We start from the raw sequence: 13,868 nt of genomic DNA on the forward strand, positions 1-13,868 counted from the left end.
TTCAGCTACAGACTATTTATTTGACAGACAAATCAAAAATATATGCAGCATTTCAAAAGAAACGCAAACCTCAAAGAGGAAATCATATACAATTCAGAAATAATGGAATAGTTTGCCAAACAGTTCTGTGTACTTCCATGCTGAAATAATGGCATTCCAAAGATGCCGTTGGAAAATCAAATGTGCCACAACTTAATGTGTCTTCTTTTCTTTTCTTTTTTTCTTTTAAATATCTTACATCAAAAAATAGGAATACCAAAAACATTCCTGGAAAAACAGCAGGCAAAGTTGATCAAAATGTTTTATACAGATAACAAAAATAATACAAAAACATGATCTTTGTTCAAAAAATTTACAGGAAAAGAAATCAGCATAAAATAAAATCCTTTGTACAAATACCACAGAACAACATCGATATTTCAATAACATCATATATATAGACAGTATCTGACATAATTTGTGATGTAAAACATGACAAGAAAGGTGGAACTCCTGACATGTGACCAACCGTTCGATCGATCAGAGAAGATAACAGAAGGGGAAGAAGCTACAGCACTGTCTTTTACAAAATGTACAAAACATCTGCCTAGAACTCGGAACAACATAATACTATTATTTCTTCATTTCTTTTCTTTTTTTTATACAGTATGCGACAGTACAAAAACATCTTGTGCCTAGAAGTGTTGAGGTGAAGCGAAGGTGACCCGGTGCTGCCCCCTTAGTCAAGTGACCTCAGTCATTGACGCCGAATGGTTCTGAAAGAAGGACAAAAAAGAAAGACTGGATTCAGAGCCATGTGATTCGGCATGTCATGATAATTACATTAATGACTCATACAATACAATAAACCATTTTAAGAGAAGATCCCACAGCTGGGAAATTATTAGAAGTGCCAGGAAATATTTGTTGTAACTATATATAAAATCTATTTACACAAAAAACATGACTCCACAGTATGTTATGTGTGGTGGTAAGCAGTAACCAGTGAGACTGCACATAAACATATTACATTACATTACATTACAATACATTATCACAGTGGATCAACACCAGAAGATGACATGTCTCTCCAAACCATCACTGATCGGTGGAAACTTCACACTAGACCTCAAGCAGCTTGAACTGTGTGTCTCTCCACTCTTCCTCCAGACTCTGATCCCTTGATTTACAAATTAAATGTAAAATTTACTGATGATCAGTGATGATTTGGAGAGACATGTAATTATCTGCTGGTGTTGATCCACTGTGTTTTATTATCAAGTCTAAAGTCAGTGCAGTGTTTTCCTGCAAAATCTTACTGAAGCACTTCATGCTTCTCTCTGCTGACAACTTTTATGGAGATGGGGATTTCATTTTCCAGCAGGACTTGGCACACTGCCCACCCTGCCAAAAGTACCAATTGGTCTTATATAATATTACAATTTTCTCAGATACTGATTTTTGGGTTTTCATTGGCTGTCAGCCATAATCATATAATCAACAATAAAATAAAAAAAAGCTTAAATTACATTTATATAATACAGGAGTTTCACAATTTAAACTGAATTACTGACAAAGTGATTTTTCAGTGATATTCACATTTTTTTGAGATGCACTAGTAAGTCCTGCTTGTTTTATTGCTGAGTGCAGCTCAATGCTAATGTTAGCTAGCTCTCTGCTAACTCTAGTTCTCTTGCCGGTAATGTTAGCTAGCTCGCAGCTAATGTTAGCTAACTATCTGCTAACCTTAGTTCTCTCCACAGTAATGGTAGCTAGCACTCGGCTAATGATAGCTAGCTCTACGCTACCCTTAGTTCTCTCCCCAGTTAGGTTAGCTAGCTTGCTGCTAACGTTAGCTAGCTATCTGCTAACCTAAGTTCTCGCTCCAGTAACCTTACCTAGCTCGCAGCTGATGTTAGATAGCTCTCTGCTAACCTTAGTTCTCTCCCTGGTAACTCACCGCTAATAATAGTATGTGCTTTACCACCGGCATTAAACGCACCATCTAAAAACTTAATACCTACAGCACATTTACAGTAAATTAAAGACAATTTAAGACCTTAATTATCCAGATTTTAATTTAAGACATTTTAAGACTTTTTTTCAGGAACCCGTGGGAACCCTGTTATCCAGGCCTGGAAATCCCCAAATTCCATTACTTTTTCAGTTTTTTCATGAACATATAAACCCTCTATAATATAAATCAGTTGCATCAAACTGTCTTAAAATATTAGTTATATAATTCATCATCATAATCTCTGGTACGATATATAATAAACATACACGTTATTGTAACAGGCCTATGCAGCATTGTAAATGTTGCCATTTCTTTAGACAGGAAGGGAAAGCTCCTCATAAACAGCTCAACAAATACCCCAAAATGCCCCAAAGAATGATTATACTTCAATCAAGACAAATAAAACCCCCCACAAAACAGCCAAAACATGGGAATGCAGAGAGAAAGGGTGAGTGATCTGAGGGGAGATGAGGCCTCGTCTATTTCAAGCCCATTTCCTCTTCAATCAACGCTTTCGCTCCTCTCGCTCATCCTCATAAAAACCCCTGACAGGCCTGATTCCTGCCTGCCTGTCTGTCTGTGTGTTTCCAGACTCACACACTGAGTTGTTTCATTGTACGGGGCATTGTCTTTAACGGCTTATCCCAAACTGTGCTGGACTGATGGGTTTGTGTCGTTCACATTTGTGGGGAAAGAAGTGCAGAGGGATTCTCTGGGCCAGCCTGCAGCACGGCCTGTTAAAGCAGAAGGGCTGTTTTTGCTGGCTCCCTGTCAATTGAGCTGTCTGGCTGGATTTTCCCTCCTGCACAGGATGTCAAAATCAATTTGGAAAAGAAGCATTGTATTTCCCTGCTGTATATGATAAAAATGCAGACCTCAGTTCCCTCCTCCTGTCCAGATTTTCTAAAAGAAATAAATGGCAACCTGCTGGTGCTGGAGCAGACAGAAACTGGGAGCAATATCTGCGCAGTTGCATAGCCCTGACGCTGTGCTTTAAGGAAAAGTAACTATTACACACACACACTGGCATAGACAAGCTTAGCATGAAATCTGAGTGAACATTACAAAATTAAAAGCTTTAAAATTCCATAGCAAATAAGATACGTAAACTAAAAAAATAAATTTATCATTGCATCCAAAATGCGTCCATTTAGACTAAATATAAAAGCTGCTGTACAAACGATGATAATAATAGACCAAAGAGACAGAGCAACGTCTAGTGGATACACTTATATACTATAAAAGACTAGGCTGAGGAGCCTTTCATAACACATGACGCATGACAAATAATCTTATAACTATAAGCGCCATATCCGCATCCACATCCACCCACCACCTGCCATGCAGAGAACTCGAGCAAGCCCTTTTGGACATCATGATAGCTTAGCTAACAGTCTAGGAGATAATGTGGATGTGAATGTGGAGGATTTGAAAGATCATCCACAGAGAGAGTGAGAGACAAATTTAAGCCATTACACACACTTTAAAAAAAAAAAAAGAAGAAAGAACAAAGTTCCTCAAGAAATATTTAAGGTTTCTTAAATGTGAAACGATGGAGAAACGCTTTAAAGCGCTTTGATGGACAATGAGAAAGTTTGAGATGCAGAATTGAAGATTTTTTTGCTAAAAAAAAAAACAAACAAAAAAAAAAAACACTTCCTACATATTCTTAAAGCACTTTAAAGGGTAACTAAACCCCCTGGTTTTAGGTGACTCCACCCTTAGCTCAAATGTGAAAAATGGGAGGAGTAGTTAGCAAGGGGCACTGGGTGATGTATGGGTTTAGGGGCGGGGCAGAAGGGAGATCTGATTGGGATGAGCAGTGTGCCTCTGATAGTGGTGAGACACAGACAGTTGGATGTCACCATTCTCGCCTATAGCACAGTTAATCCTGAGAGGGCGCTGCAGAGGCAGAAATGACCACAATAGAAGCATTTTTTTAAAGGTTAGGAAATGTTAATAAAATATGTAAGCAGCAGCGGTATGTTTTACAACTTCAGAGCAACACATTTCAGCTATCAATGAAAATATATGGTTTAGAGTTTAGTGGCTGTTTAAGGAGTTCTTGCATAGTTTTCCAAAAAAAATAAAAAATAAAAAATAAATAAAAGTCTCTCAAAGAACTTGTACTTTTAACAGTGTTCAGCAGATGGTCATAGGAATATGTGTATATATATATATGAGGAGTGTGAGTGTGCTGGAGGATGTACCTGTGCGCTGAGGGTCTCAAGAGGACTCTCCACGCGGGGAAACGTCATCAGCGGGAGGCCACGGTAATCCTCCGTCTTCTGTTTAGCAGGAGTCGAGTGGGCTCCTCTGAAGTTATTCACCACACACAGTCCCTGTAGAGCGGAACACAAGTTAAAGTCATGAGGGGAAATCTACGGACTTCTGACCCTTACTCTGATCAAAACCTGTAAATATTGTGTATTCTAAACCTCTAAGCACACTTTATAATTTATAATCATAATTTAACAATGGCATAAATACCATGTAACTTTACTTTTGACTATTAGTAATAATATTTTGTTAAATAACAAACTACTGCTAAAGAACTGCAGATTGGCGGGCGCCGAGTGGTCCTGCGGTCTAAAGCACTGGCACTATGTGCGGGAGGCTGCTGGTTCGAATCCCGTACATGTAGCTCTGCCATCAGCTGCCAACTCCCAGAGGGGGACTCAAAAAGCGGTGCCAGGTGGCACGAGGCGTCTGTGAGCAGATGTATCAGAACCTAGTGGCTGTGCTCTCCTCCGAGCTCGCTAGACGCTGAGGCAATAATGCATCAGCAGCAGCTCGAAAAAAGGTTGAATGACTTCACATGCGTCACCCTCCTAGGATCGCAAACACCACTGGTGATGGGGACGCACAAAGGGGTGGGACAATTGGCTAGCCAAATTGGGTGAAAAATGGGAAAGAAAAAAAACCCCAAAACTTTAAACACAGGAAAAACTAAAGAAGACTCATAAGCCTTTTGAAAGGTTGACCTTTGCTTTAGTGAAGTAACACAGTAAACCAGACAAGCAGACAGAGCTTCCCAAGAGCTCATGACAAGATAATAAAGCTGCTTTATGTAATTAGAACAGACAACACAGTGCCACAAAAAACAGAGCATGCAAGAGATACATAAGGTCATAAGTGTACTTTGTAAGAATTCACGGATTCTGTTTTTCATCCCCTACTGGAGGAACAGTTTTATTCTATTACTCTTGATATCAGAATTATAAACATATTTTGGTCTGATTTAACCAGACTGATGATTGTGAAGTGTATGTACTCACACCCAAATCCTGATCATATATAATTATTATTTTTATTAAAAAAAAAAAGAGAGAGCATAATTGTCTTGGCTCTCTTTGGGTGGGTAGATGGGGCTGTTTCACCTCACCACTCCATAGGGTGATTTCGATTCGCACAAGTCGTCTGTGAGCGGATGTATTGAAACAGAGTTGCTGCGCTTTCCTCTGAGCGGCAATGCTGCATCAGCAGCAGTTCAAAAAGAGGCGGTGGCTGACTTCACATGTGTCGGACCCTATCTGTGTTGTGGCATCACTAGTTAAGGGGAATGTACAGCTGAATGGGTGGGACAATTGGCCTAGCTAAATTTGGAGAAAATGGTGAAAAATTATAAATAACTCTATATAACAATAATAGAAAAAAAACACAAACAAACACATCCACTAAAAAAATCCTCTAGACCTGCAGGAACTTTCCACTTACCATTTATTTCATGGGTAAACAATGTCAAATTCATTTTAATTCAAGTCAATTTTATTTACATAGCGCTTTTTACAACACAAAGCAGCTTTACAGGGAAAAACCGGTCCACGCCTCTTATGAGCAGCACCACAGAGATGCCATTTTTTATGGTGTGACAGTGGCAAGAAAAAACTCCCTTGGAAGGAACCAAGACTCAGAGGAGTCAGAGGAACCCATCCTACTCGGGTTGACCCGCTCAAAGATCTGCAATTTCTATTCTAGGTGGTGTACTGAAAGTTTAGATACAACACAGTGATCTTGAACCCTAAATAAACTGACCAGGAAAAGAGCCACAGAGCTTCCCAGGATGAATCCGGCGATGACGTCCGAGCAGTGGTTGCGGTACTCGGACACGCGGTTGAGGCCGGTGAGAAAAGCTGCACACAGCGTGCCCAAGCACAGCACAGGCTTAGCCAGACGACTGCTCTTCGTCTTGATGGTGCTTGTGATGTACATCTGAAAGGAGATAGTCAACACACACACACACAAAAATCCACCACAGATACACACACACACACACACACACATGCATCAGACAGAGGCAGGCCGATTTATTTCACACAGAGTGCGTCCCCCCGCCAGGTGACTGGAGAACGGGGCTTAGGTAAATACACACAGCTTGCACAACCTTGGGGAGATTAAAGCCAATTATGGAGGAAGCGATGGGAGCAAATAAGAAAACTTCAGCTGCTCAAGGAGACCGGGCCAAGCCCAGGCACACCACGCCACTTTAATCCAAGGGCATTCTGCAGACTCACTGATTCTCTCAACATGCTGATGTGGAGCTGGTGAATTAACATGACTGGGGTGCATTGCCTCCTCCTCCCAGCGCTGGCTCATCTGAGGAATGGAATATGCCGAACTCTGCAGCTGCAGCTTACATACACACACGTACAAACACACACCCACACACTCTCAGACTTACTAATCCAACGGCCTTCCCAGACCTCACACACACACCGTCTACACTGTCAACAACTCTGAACAACCTCAGTGATGTAAACCAAATTTATCGATTCAATATGAACATATATATATAAAATTTTATCCATCATGGTCACTCACATTAACCTTGTATATAGAGTTTTTTCATTCTAGTATAACAGTATGTATTTAGAGATTTCATTGGGTCGGTTTACACCTGGAATTACCATGTATTTAAGGTGATCAGATTATAGTTGTAAACACTTTCAAGACGCACTGTGAGATAGATAGAGAGATAGAGAGATAGACAGAGAGCGACAGAGAGAGACATAGAGAAAGACAGAGAGATAGATAGGCTGATCCATCAAAAATATCGCAATCTCGTCACTGTTAACACGTTAATTCTTGTAATTAATCTGACAAATTTAAAGCGTTGCTTGTTAACGCAAATAAATCTCATGATCAAATTTACAAATTTTAGCCTGTTGATGTACTGTAAAAGAGGGTAGCTACCGTATTTTTCACACTATAAGGCCCAAAAATTCAAAAAATCATCAGTGCGCCTTATAATCCGGTGCGCCTTATGTATGAACTTTTCCAATTAGGTATAAAGGAGGAGTAAAGTCACTATGCTGAAGTACAGTGTTATACAGGAGTTCCTGTGAAGTTCTCCAGCACCGAGACTGGAGCAGTATTAGCATTAGCCACTTTTGTCGTTCAGAGGTGAATATTATCGTTCGGCCTGTAGGTTGCTGCTAACCTAGGCTAGCACTGCTGGAGCAGTTTTAGCATTAGCCACTTTAGCTAACTTAGGCTAGCCTTAGTGGAAATCTGGAAATCTAAGCTTACTGTAAATAAATGGAAGCACTTCACTCTACACAGATATCGGTCCTGAACAGAGTTTATTTGTTTAACATCCAGTGCTTGAAAATGTTTTTGTTTCTTGTTTTTTTTGGAATTAAAAATTTTGTTTACATAGCTTTCCTTGTTTTAAACCCCCCAATGAAAACAGACCAGAAAATAGACATTTATTGATAGTGCACTTTATAATCCGGTGCGCCTTATAGTGAGAGCAATACAGTAAATTTCACTTTATTTATGCTGAAATATGGATTAAATCTCATAACTAACTAACAATCAACAGATACTGAGGAGCAACTTTCTACAGAGTCTATCACTACAGACCTCCAAGCTTCTTGTGGCCTTCAGATTCGCTCAAGAACAGCAGAGAGGAGAGAGAACTGGTTTATATGGCCGAGGAGCTCCATCCAAGCCTTACATCAGCAAATGCAATGCAGGAGAATGGATACTTTTGAAAAATATAGTGAATAAGTCTTTGAGCTATGCATCCAGTATCCATAGCAGCAAGGACAAATCACACAGTGACCAGTAAGCAGATGTTGAACTTTTTCTACTGCACTGCCCTCTAGAAGTTTTGGGTGTACTGCACCTTGCGGTAGTGTCATACAAATTATTTAATTAGTAATTCATTTGTTTGGCAGTTATGGTTGTATGCAAACGCATAGTTAACAGCAAATGTACCTCTACCCTAAGCCCATCCTTCTACTGCACAAAACCTCTGTGTCCTTTTCGACCCTAGTCTCAGCTGTTTAGCATTTTAAATCTCAGTCTAAGTGCATTTTTCAGTCTTGGCAGATTTGCTAGTATCTGCCCTCTGCCTCCCTCTAAAGATGCTGAGATCCCGGTTCATGCGGTCATTACCTCGAGGTTAGAATTTTGCAGTTCTCTGATTTTTGGCTTACCTTCTAAAACTCTTTGCCCTCTTCAGTACAAATTAGAGATTTGCTCCCATCACCCCTTTTCTTTCCTTAATCAGCTACATTGGCTACCAGTTACAGGATGCGTATGATTTACATGCACCTTTCCTTTTATCTCTGCTCTTCCTACACCCTCATGCATCTACGCTCATATTTGATATATTCCTTTTTATATTCAAAGTAGTGCTGGGCTGTATACCGGTTCATCCCCTTCATAATTCCATCAGTATAAAGACTATAAAAAATAAAAATGAAAGTGAAGAAAAAATGCTTCACGAATAAGAGGAAAATATTTCAAATTCTTACAGTGACATAGACAGCGGAGTAGACACTGAGTGAAGCGTCTTTGGAAGGGAAGGATCTCCTGGCTCTCTCCACCACCACCTGGTTCCCCGTGCAGATGTTGCCGTTGGAGATGAACTGGTGGTTGAAGCGGCATTCCATGCCTGTGTAATTTGGCTTGCAGACGGTGAGGAAGTAGGGAGCCAGATTGCCCGTCACCACCTGACCAGCATTCACAAAGATGTCTGTCGCAAACAGGCCAAATGCGAAGACACCTGCAACAGAGCATGCCAACAAGTTTCAGCCTGGCACATTCCCACCAATCAGAGTGCAGAACACAGAGTGGCAATCTGATTAGAGATTTTAGAAAGGACAAACACAAAAGCAGCACTGGCAGAACATTATCTTTTCCAACATTTTCCTTTTTTTGTTCTTCGCAATTCTAGATTAATCATACTGAATAATTAGTATCTGAAAAAAAAAATACACTTTTTGTTTTGTGTGTGCATAACAAGGGTGTCCCATTTCCTACTGAAGGAGGAGGGGGAAGTGTTAAGGATACATGACCCTTCAAACTGAGATTTTTCAGAGGCACACTCAAAACAGGGGGAGGCAACATGGCAACACAAGCAACCAAAGAAACAAATGTGAGTATTTTTCCTTGTTAAAACCTATGATAATCACTACAGCTTTATGTTTAGTTTCAATGTTTTATAGCCCTTTCCTTCATAATAAGCAAAAAAAAATAATAATAATAATTGCTAGTAGTTTGTCTCAGTAACTTAGCTATCTAAATTTCCCGTAATGGAAAAATAAAAAAAAAAGCTAATGAAAGCTAATTTCCACTCCCAATCACATATGAATTGAGGAATGGACAATAAAAATTAATTTCTGCAGCACCTGCCCCCTTTCTGAAGACATATAATGCCCTAAAGCTAGGTTGTTGAACTGCTATAGGTATATCTGTATCAGGTAAATGAAGGATCATCCCAAATCTAAGGGGGCGGTTTTCATCCTTAAAAACAAGTGGCAGGAGTACAAAAGACAGAGATTAAATAGGATTGGGCAGAGCTGTCCATTGCATAAACTCCACTGTGTATATGGGGTAGCTAACTAAGTTCAGTAAAGCTAAGCTAAGTAAACAAAACTGTAATAAAAAAGACTTTCTTTTAAAAGTCAAAAGAGTGCTGGATGTTAATCTATACAGTTAATCTATACTTCTGTTTATTTACAGTAAGCTTAGATTCCCAAATTTCTCCAGCACTATTGGTGGAACATTAGCATTAGCAGCTAACCGTTAGCAGGTAATGCTTATTCTGCTCCAGCAGTGGTAGCCGGGGTTAGGGGCAGGCTACAGCCTGATAATACTTAGTTCTAAACAGCAAAAGTGGTAGCGCGATAAGAGGGCAATGCTAATTCTGCTCCAGAAGTGCTAGCCAGGGGTTAGGAGCAGGTTAAAGCCCGATAATACTCCCTTCTGAATGGGGAAATAGCGGTTTACGGCTAATGTTAATGCTATTTCAGCCCCGGTGCTGGAGAACTAAACTCCTGTATAACGTTGTACTGCAGCGGAGTGGCTTTACTGCTCCTTTATACCCGACTGGTGGAAATTATACACAAGGCACAGCGGATTATAAGCTGCACTGACATTTTTTGGGAAAATTAAAGGATTTTAAGTGCGCCTTATAGTGCAAAAAATATGGTAAAAACCTCCACAGCACTGCTGTGTCTGGTCCACTCACTCTAGAACTAGCAGAACACACACTCTACTAACACACCAGTGTTGTGCCAGTGTTACTGCAGTGCTAGGAATGAGAATAACCCACCACCCAAATATTATCTGCTCTACGGTGGTCTCTCCTGTGGGGTCCTGAATACTGATGAAAGAACAGGGTCAAAGGAGGATAATCAAACTACACAGAGAAACAGATACAGGACTACAGTCTAAAGTAATAGAACTACAAAAGGCTTCTACATTCTCAGCACATTTTACTGTGAATAAAATTAAAATGTGGGTCTGCTTCTAAACAGCATCTTGTGATGGCATATGTACAGACTGATACTATCTGGCTTCGCTTCAGTGTGAAACTGCAGATGGTAGGAAGAACAGTGTTGTAATTCATGGTGCCTCCCATTGTTTGAAAGGTGCCCATGAGCAATGAGCGCATCAAGTGAAAACTATGACCGACAGAGACCGGAAAAAAAACAGAGAGAGAGAGAAAGACAGAAGGACAAAAGACAGGAGGAATGCTCCAACGTCCCAAGATTTAGAGATTGTCTACGAGCTCAGAGTGAAAAGTATTCAATACAATGGTCCATATCATCGCAATACCAGGCCTCAAAGGACACCATTACTGGAGTCTCGCCTGAATTATGCATCAGGGTCAAGTTATGCTGTAGGAGTTTGATCTCTTCACAGCAGACCTGAGATGAATTTCAGAGGTGCAGGTACACTAAAAAAAAAAAAAAAAAACATCAACATTGTTCTAGAAAGTTGATTTTTCACCCCCCCCCCCCAACACTTTTTGATGGTATACACTCATTGCTGCAAAACCCATGTCTGGCAGATATGTAAATTATTACAGGTGTGACCCGATAGGACTTCCCCTGCTGCCCCATAATAAGGCTCTTAGAGGCTGCTTTTGGGTAGCGTACCTCTTGGTGAGAGACTGTTGTCTCAGATTGTTCACGCAAAGCCCGTTTTACTTAGACTTCAAAAGGGAGTGCATCATTAGACTGATTGAAAAAGTAATCAAAAGTAATCAAAAGTAATCATAGCAGCAAACCCAGCTTTAGGATCCGATCTTGGCAATATGACAAAACACTGAATAAAAAATAAATAAATTTCATGAACACACTACAGCACCAAAATTGTAATTTATTTTTATTACTGCATATGATATGATATGGCACACAGCTAACTGAGATATAAAAAATACAAGAATTTTAAGTCAATGATCCAGAATGTTATAATACTAATAATAATGCACTCCAAATATTAGGGCTATGAATCTTTGGGAATCTCACAATTCGATTCAGAATTGATTCTTGGGGTTACGATTCGTTTTTTTTCCCGATTCTTTCGCCTACTGTCGCGCGGAGCTTTTTACCTGTACCGTGGAGCTCGCCTACTGTCGCGCGGAGCTTTTTAACTGTACTGCGGAGCTCGCATACTGTCCTGCAAAGCCTTTTAACTGTATCGTGGAGCTCGCCTACTGTCGCACGGCGCTCAATTCTGAATCGTTTAATGTTAGAATCGCAATTCTAATCGATTCTAATTCAAATCGATTTTTTTCTGCACCCCTACCAAATATCTCCATATATCCAGGATTTAAGTAAAATAAATGATACTGGACAGATATAATCTGTCTCTAGTAGATATATAATGGTAAATGAGAACATTGTGAATTTCTCTTTTGCTAAAAATGGCAAAAATTTGTACTCTGATGTGATAATTAGGGGTGGGTGATATAGCACAATATTTCAGTGTATGATATTGTTTACAATATCATTTCCTTTACACAAAGGTTTCTTCCCATTAAAAAAATAAATAAAAAAACTCTATTTAGTGCTTTCTTTTCTTTTTTTTTGTCAGTGAATGTACTCCATCATATGTTCATACTATAAAATATCCGTATTTGGAAGCTTTCTTCTTTTCAGTAAGCAAAGAAACAAGCAGGGATACATCAGCATTTATTTTCTGCTTGCATGCTATAAACCCATTTTCAAATTCCTCTCTGAAAGAGCCGGTCCAGCTCAGCGATAAAAATCAGAACAGTACAGATTACGGAAGGCTTCTGCTTCCTGCTTCCCTTTATATCGAGCTGCTCAAATCTCCTCTGCCAACAGAGCTCACATTCAAATGCATGGCTCTCGAAGTGAACTCTAAACCACAAAGGAAATAATTAAAAAATAAATACTCACCAATAAACCTGATGATCCTGCGAATGAGCGGATTCAGGTAGCAGCACTCCCCAGTAACGATGGTTTTCTCCTGGGCAATGAGAGCCTCTCTGGTGGACTTCATTACGTACATGGAGATCTCCCCAATAAAGATCTACACAGAGGAGAAAACAAGGACAGTGTGAACTGAATGAACAATGAGCAGAGACACAGAGACATCCCTCACTGCATAAACATGAATTTCCAATTGATTAAGCACACCTACTATTAGAGCTGGAAATCCTTTCGATACCGATACCCAAATGGTACTTTTTCAATAGCTTTTCTAAACTGCTAATTATTCTCACATAATGGATTAATTTAACACCCGACATGAGTAATCTAATCCTCCTACTGTCACCATGAGAGGTGAGAGGCTGCCATACTTTTGGATCTTGTTGGAACAAAAACAGGGAGCATGATGGTCGCGCTTTATCAAGAATAAAAATAGCACTTTTTAACTGCTTAAAATACATTTATTTTTTCCTGAAGCATATTACTGGATCTATTTCAGTTTTTAAGATTTCTTTTTAAGAAATATCAGCATTAAATCATCAAAATTAAATTATATTTATATTAGTGGTGTCAATCACTTAAATTGAATTCAAATCAAGATTCATTTTTTTAAATGCTGGAATTTCCCACTATTATTGTAAAGGGACTGTAATAATAGTGTAGTGTGGTTTAGGTCTGGCAGACTAAAGTGTTTTTATTATACTTTATATTTATTATAATCTCAGTAGAGAGAGAGAGAGAGAGAGAGAGAGAGAGAGAGAGAGAGAGAGAGAGGGAAGATGGCACCAGTGAGCAAGAGTAGCTCTCATTACTCTGTGCGCCAGGGTGGTTGTTTTTACCCTGCTGCTTATGGTGTGTTTCATGCAAAGTATCAAAAAATGTCTCCAATTTTTTTTTTTTTTTTTACCTTTTGATACTCTGTAGTACCTAGATATTTCGGTCAGTGCCTTTTTGGTATCGAATTTCAATACCCAACCCTACCTACTATGTATATATACACACACTAGTGTGGTGTCAAACAATATAAAAATGATGTGACTGATTATCTCCTTAGTACCATGCTTTTAATAAAGACTTTAAATGTATTTATTTATTTATTTTTAACCTTTTTTATTATTTTAAGCAGAATATTTGTACAGTACTGAGTTAGAGTTTAATAGAGTGCTTTATTAGAG

General features: G+C 39.4%; 1 protein-coding gene across 1 annotated transcript in view; it reads right to left on the reverse strand.

The window, feature by feature from the left end:
• plppr1 (phospholipid phosphatase related 1) overlaps nucleotides 1-13,868 on the reverse strand; it is a 63,737-nt gene continuing 49,869 nt past the window's right edge. The window contains exons 4-8 of the mRNA XM_007254081.4: nucleotides 12,661-12,793; nucleotides 8,761-9,011; nucleotides 6,032-6,208; nucleotides 4,207-4,338; nucleotides 1-755 (exon numbers count right to left, since the gene is read on the reverse strand). Coding sequence (XP_007254143.3) covers nucleotides 723-755; nucleotides 4,207-4,338; nucleotides 6,032-6,208; nucleotides 8,761-9,011; nucleotides 12,661-12,793 — 726 coding nt within the window. The 3' untranslated portion in view covers nucleotides 1-722. The remainder of the gene's footprint in view (nucleotides 756-4,206; nucleotides 4,339-6,031; nucleotides 6,209-8,760; nucleotides 9,012-12,660; nucleotides 12,794-13,868) is intronic.

The sequence above is a fragment of the Astyanax mexicanus genome, chromosome 20, assembly GCF_023375975.1.
Source record: "Astyanax mexicanus isolate ESR-SI-001 chromosome 20, AstMex3_surface, whole genome shotgun sequence".
Taxonomy (NCBI): Eukaryota; Metazoa; Chordata; class Actinopteri; order Characiformes; family Acestrorhamphidae; genus Astyanax; species Astyanax mexicanus.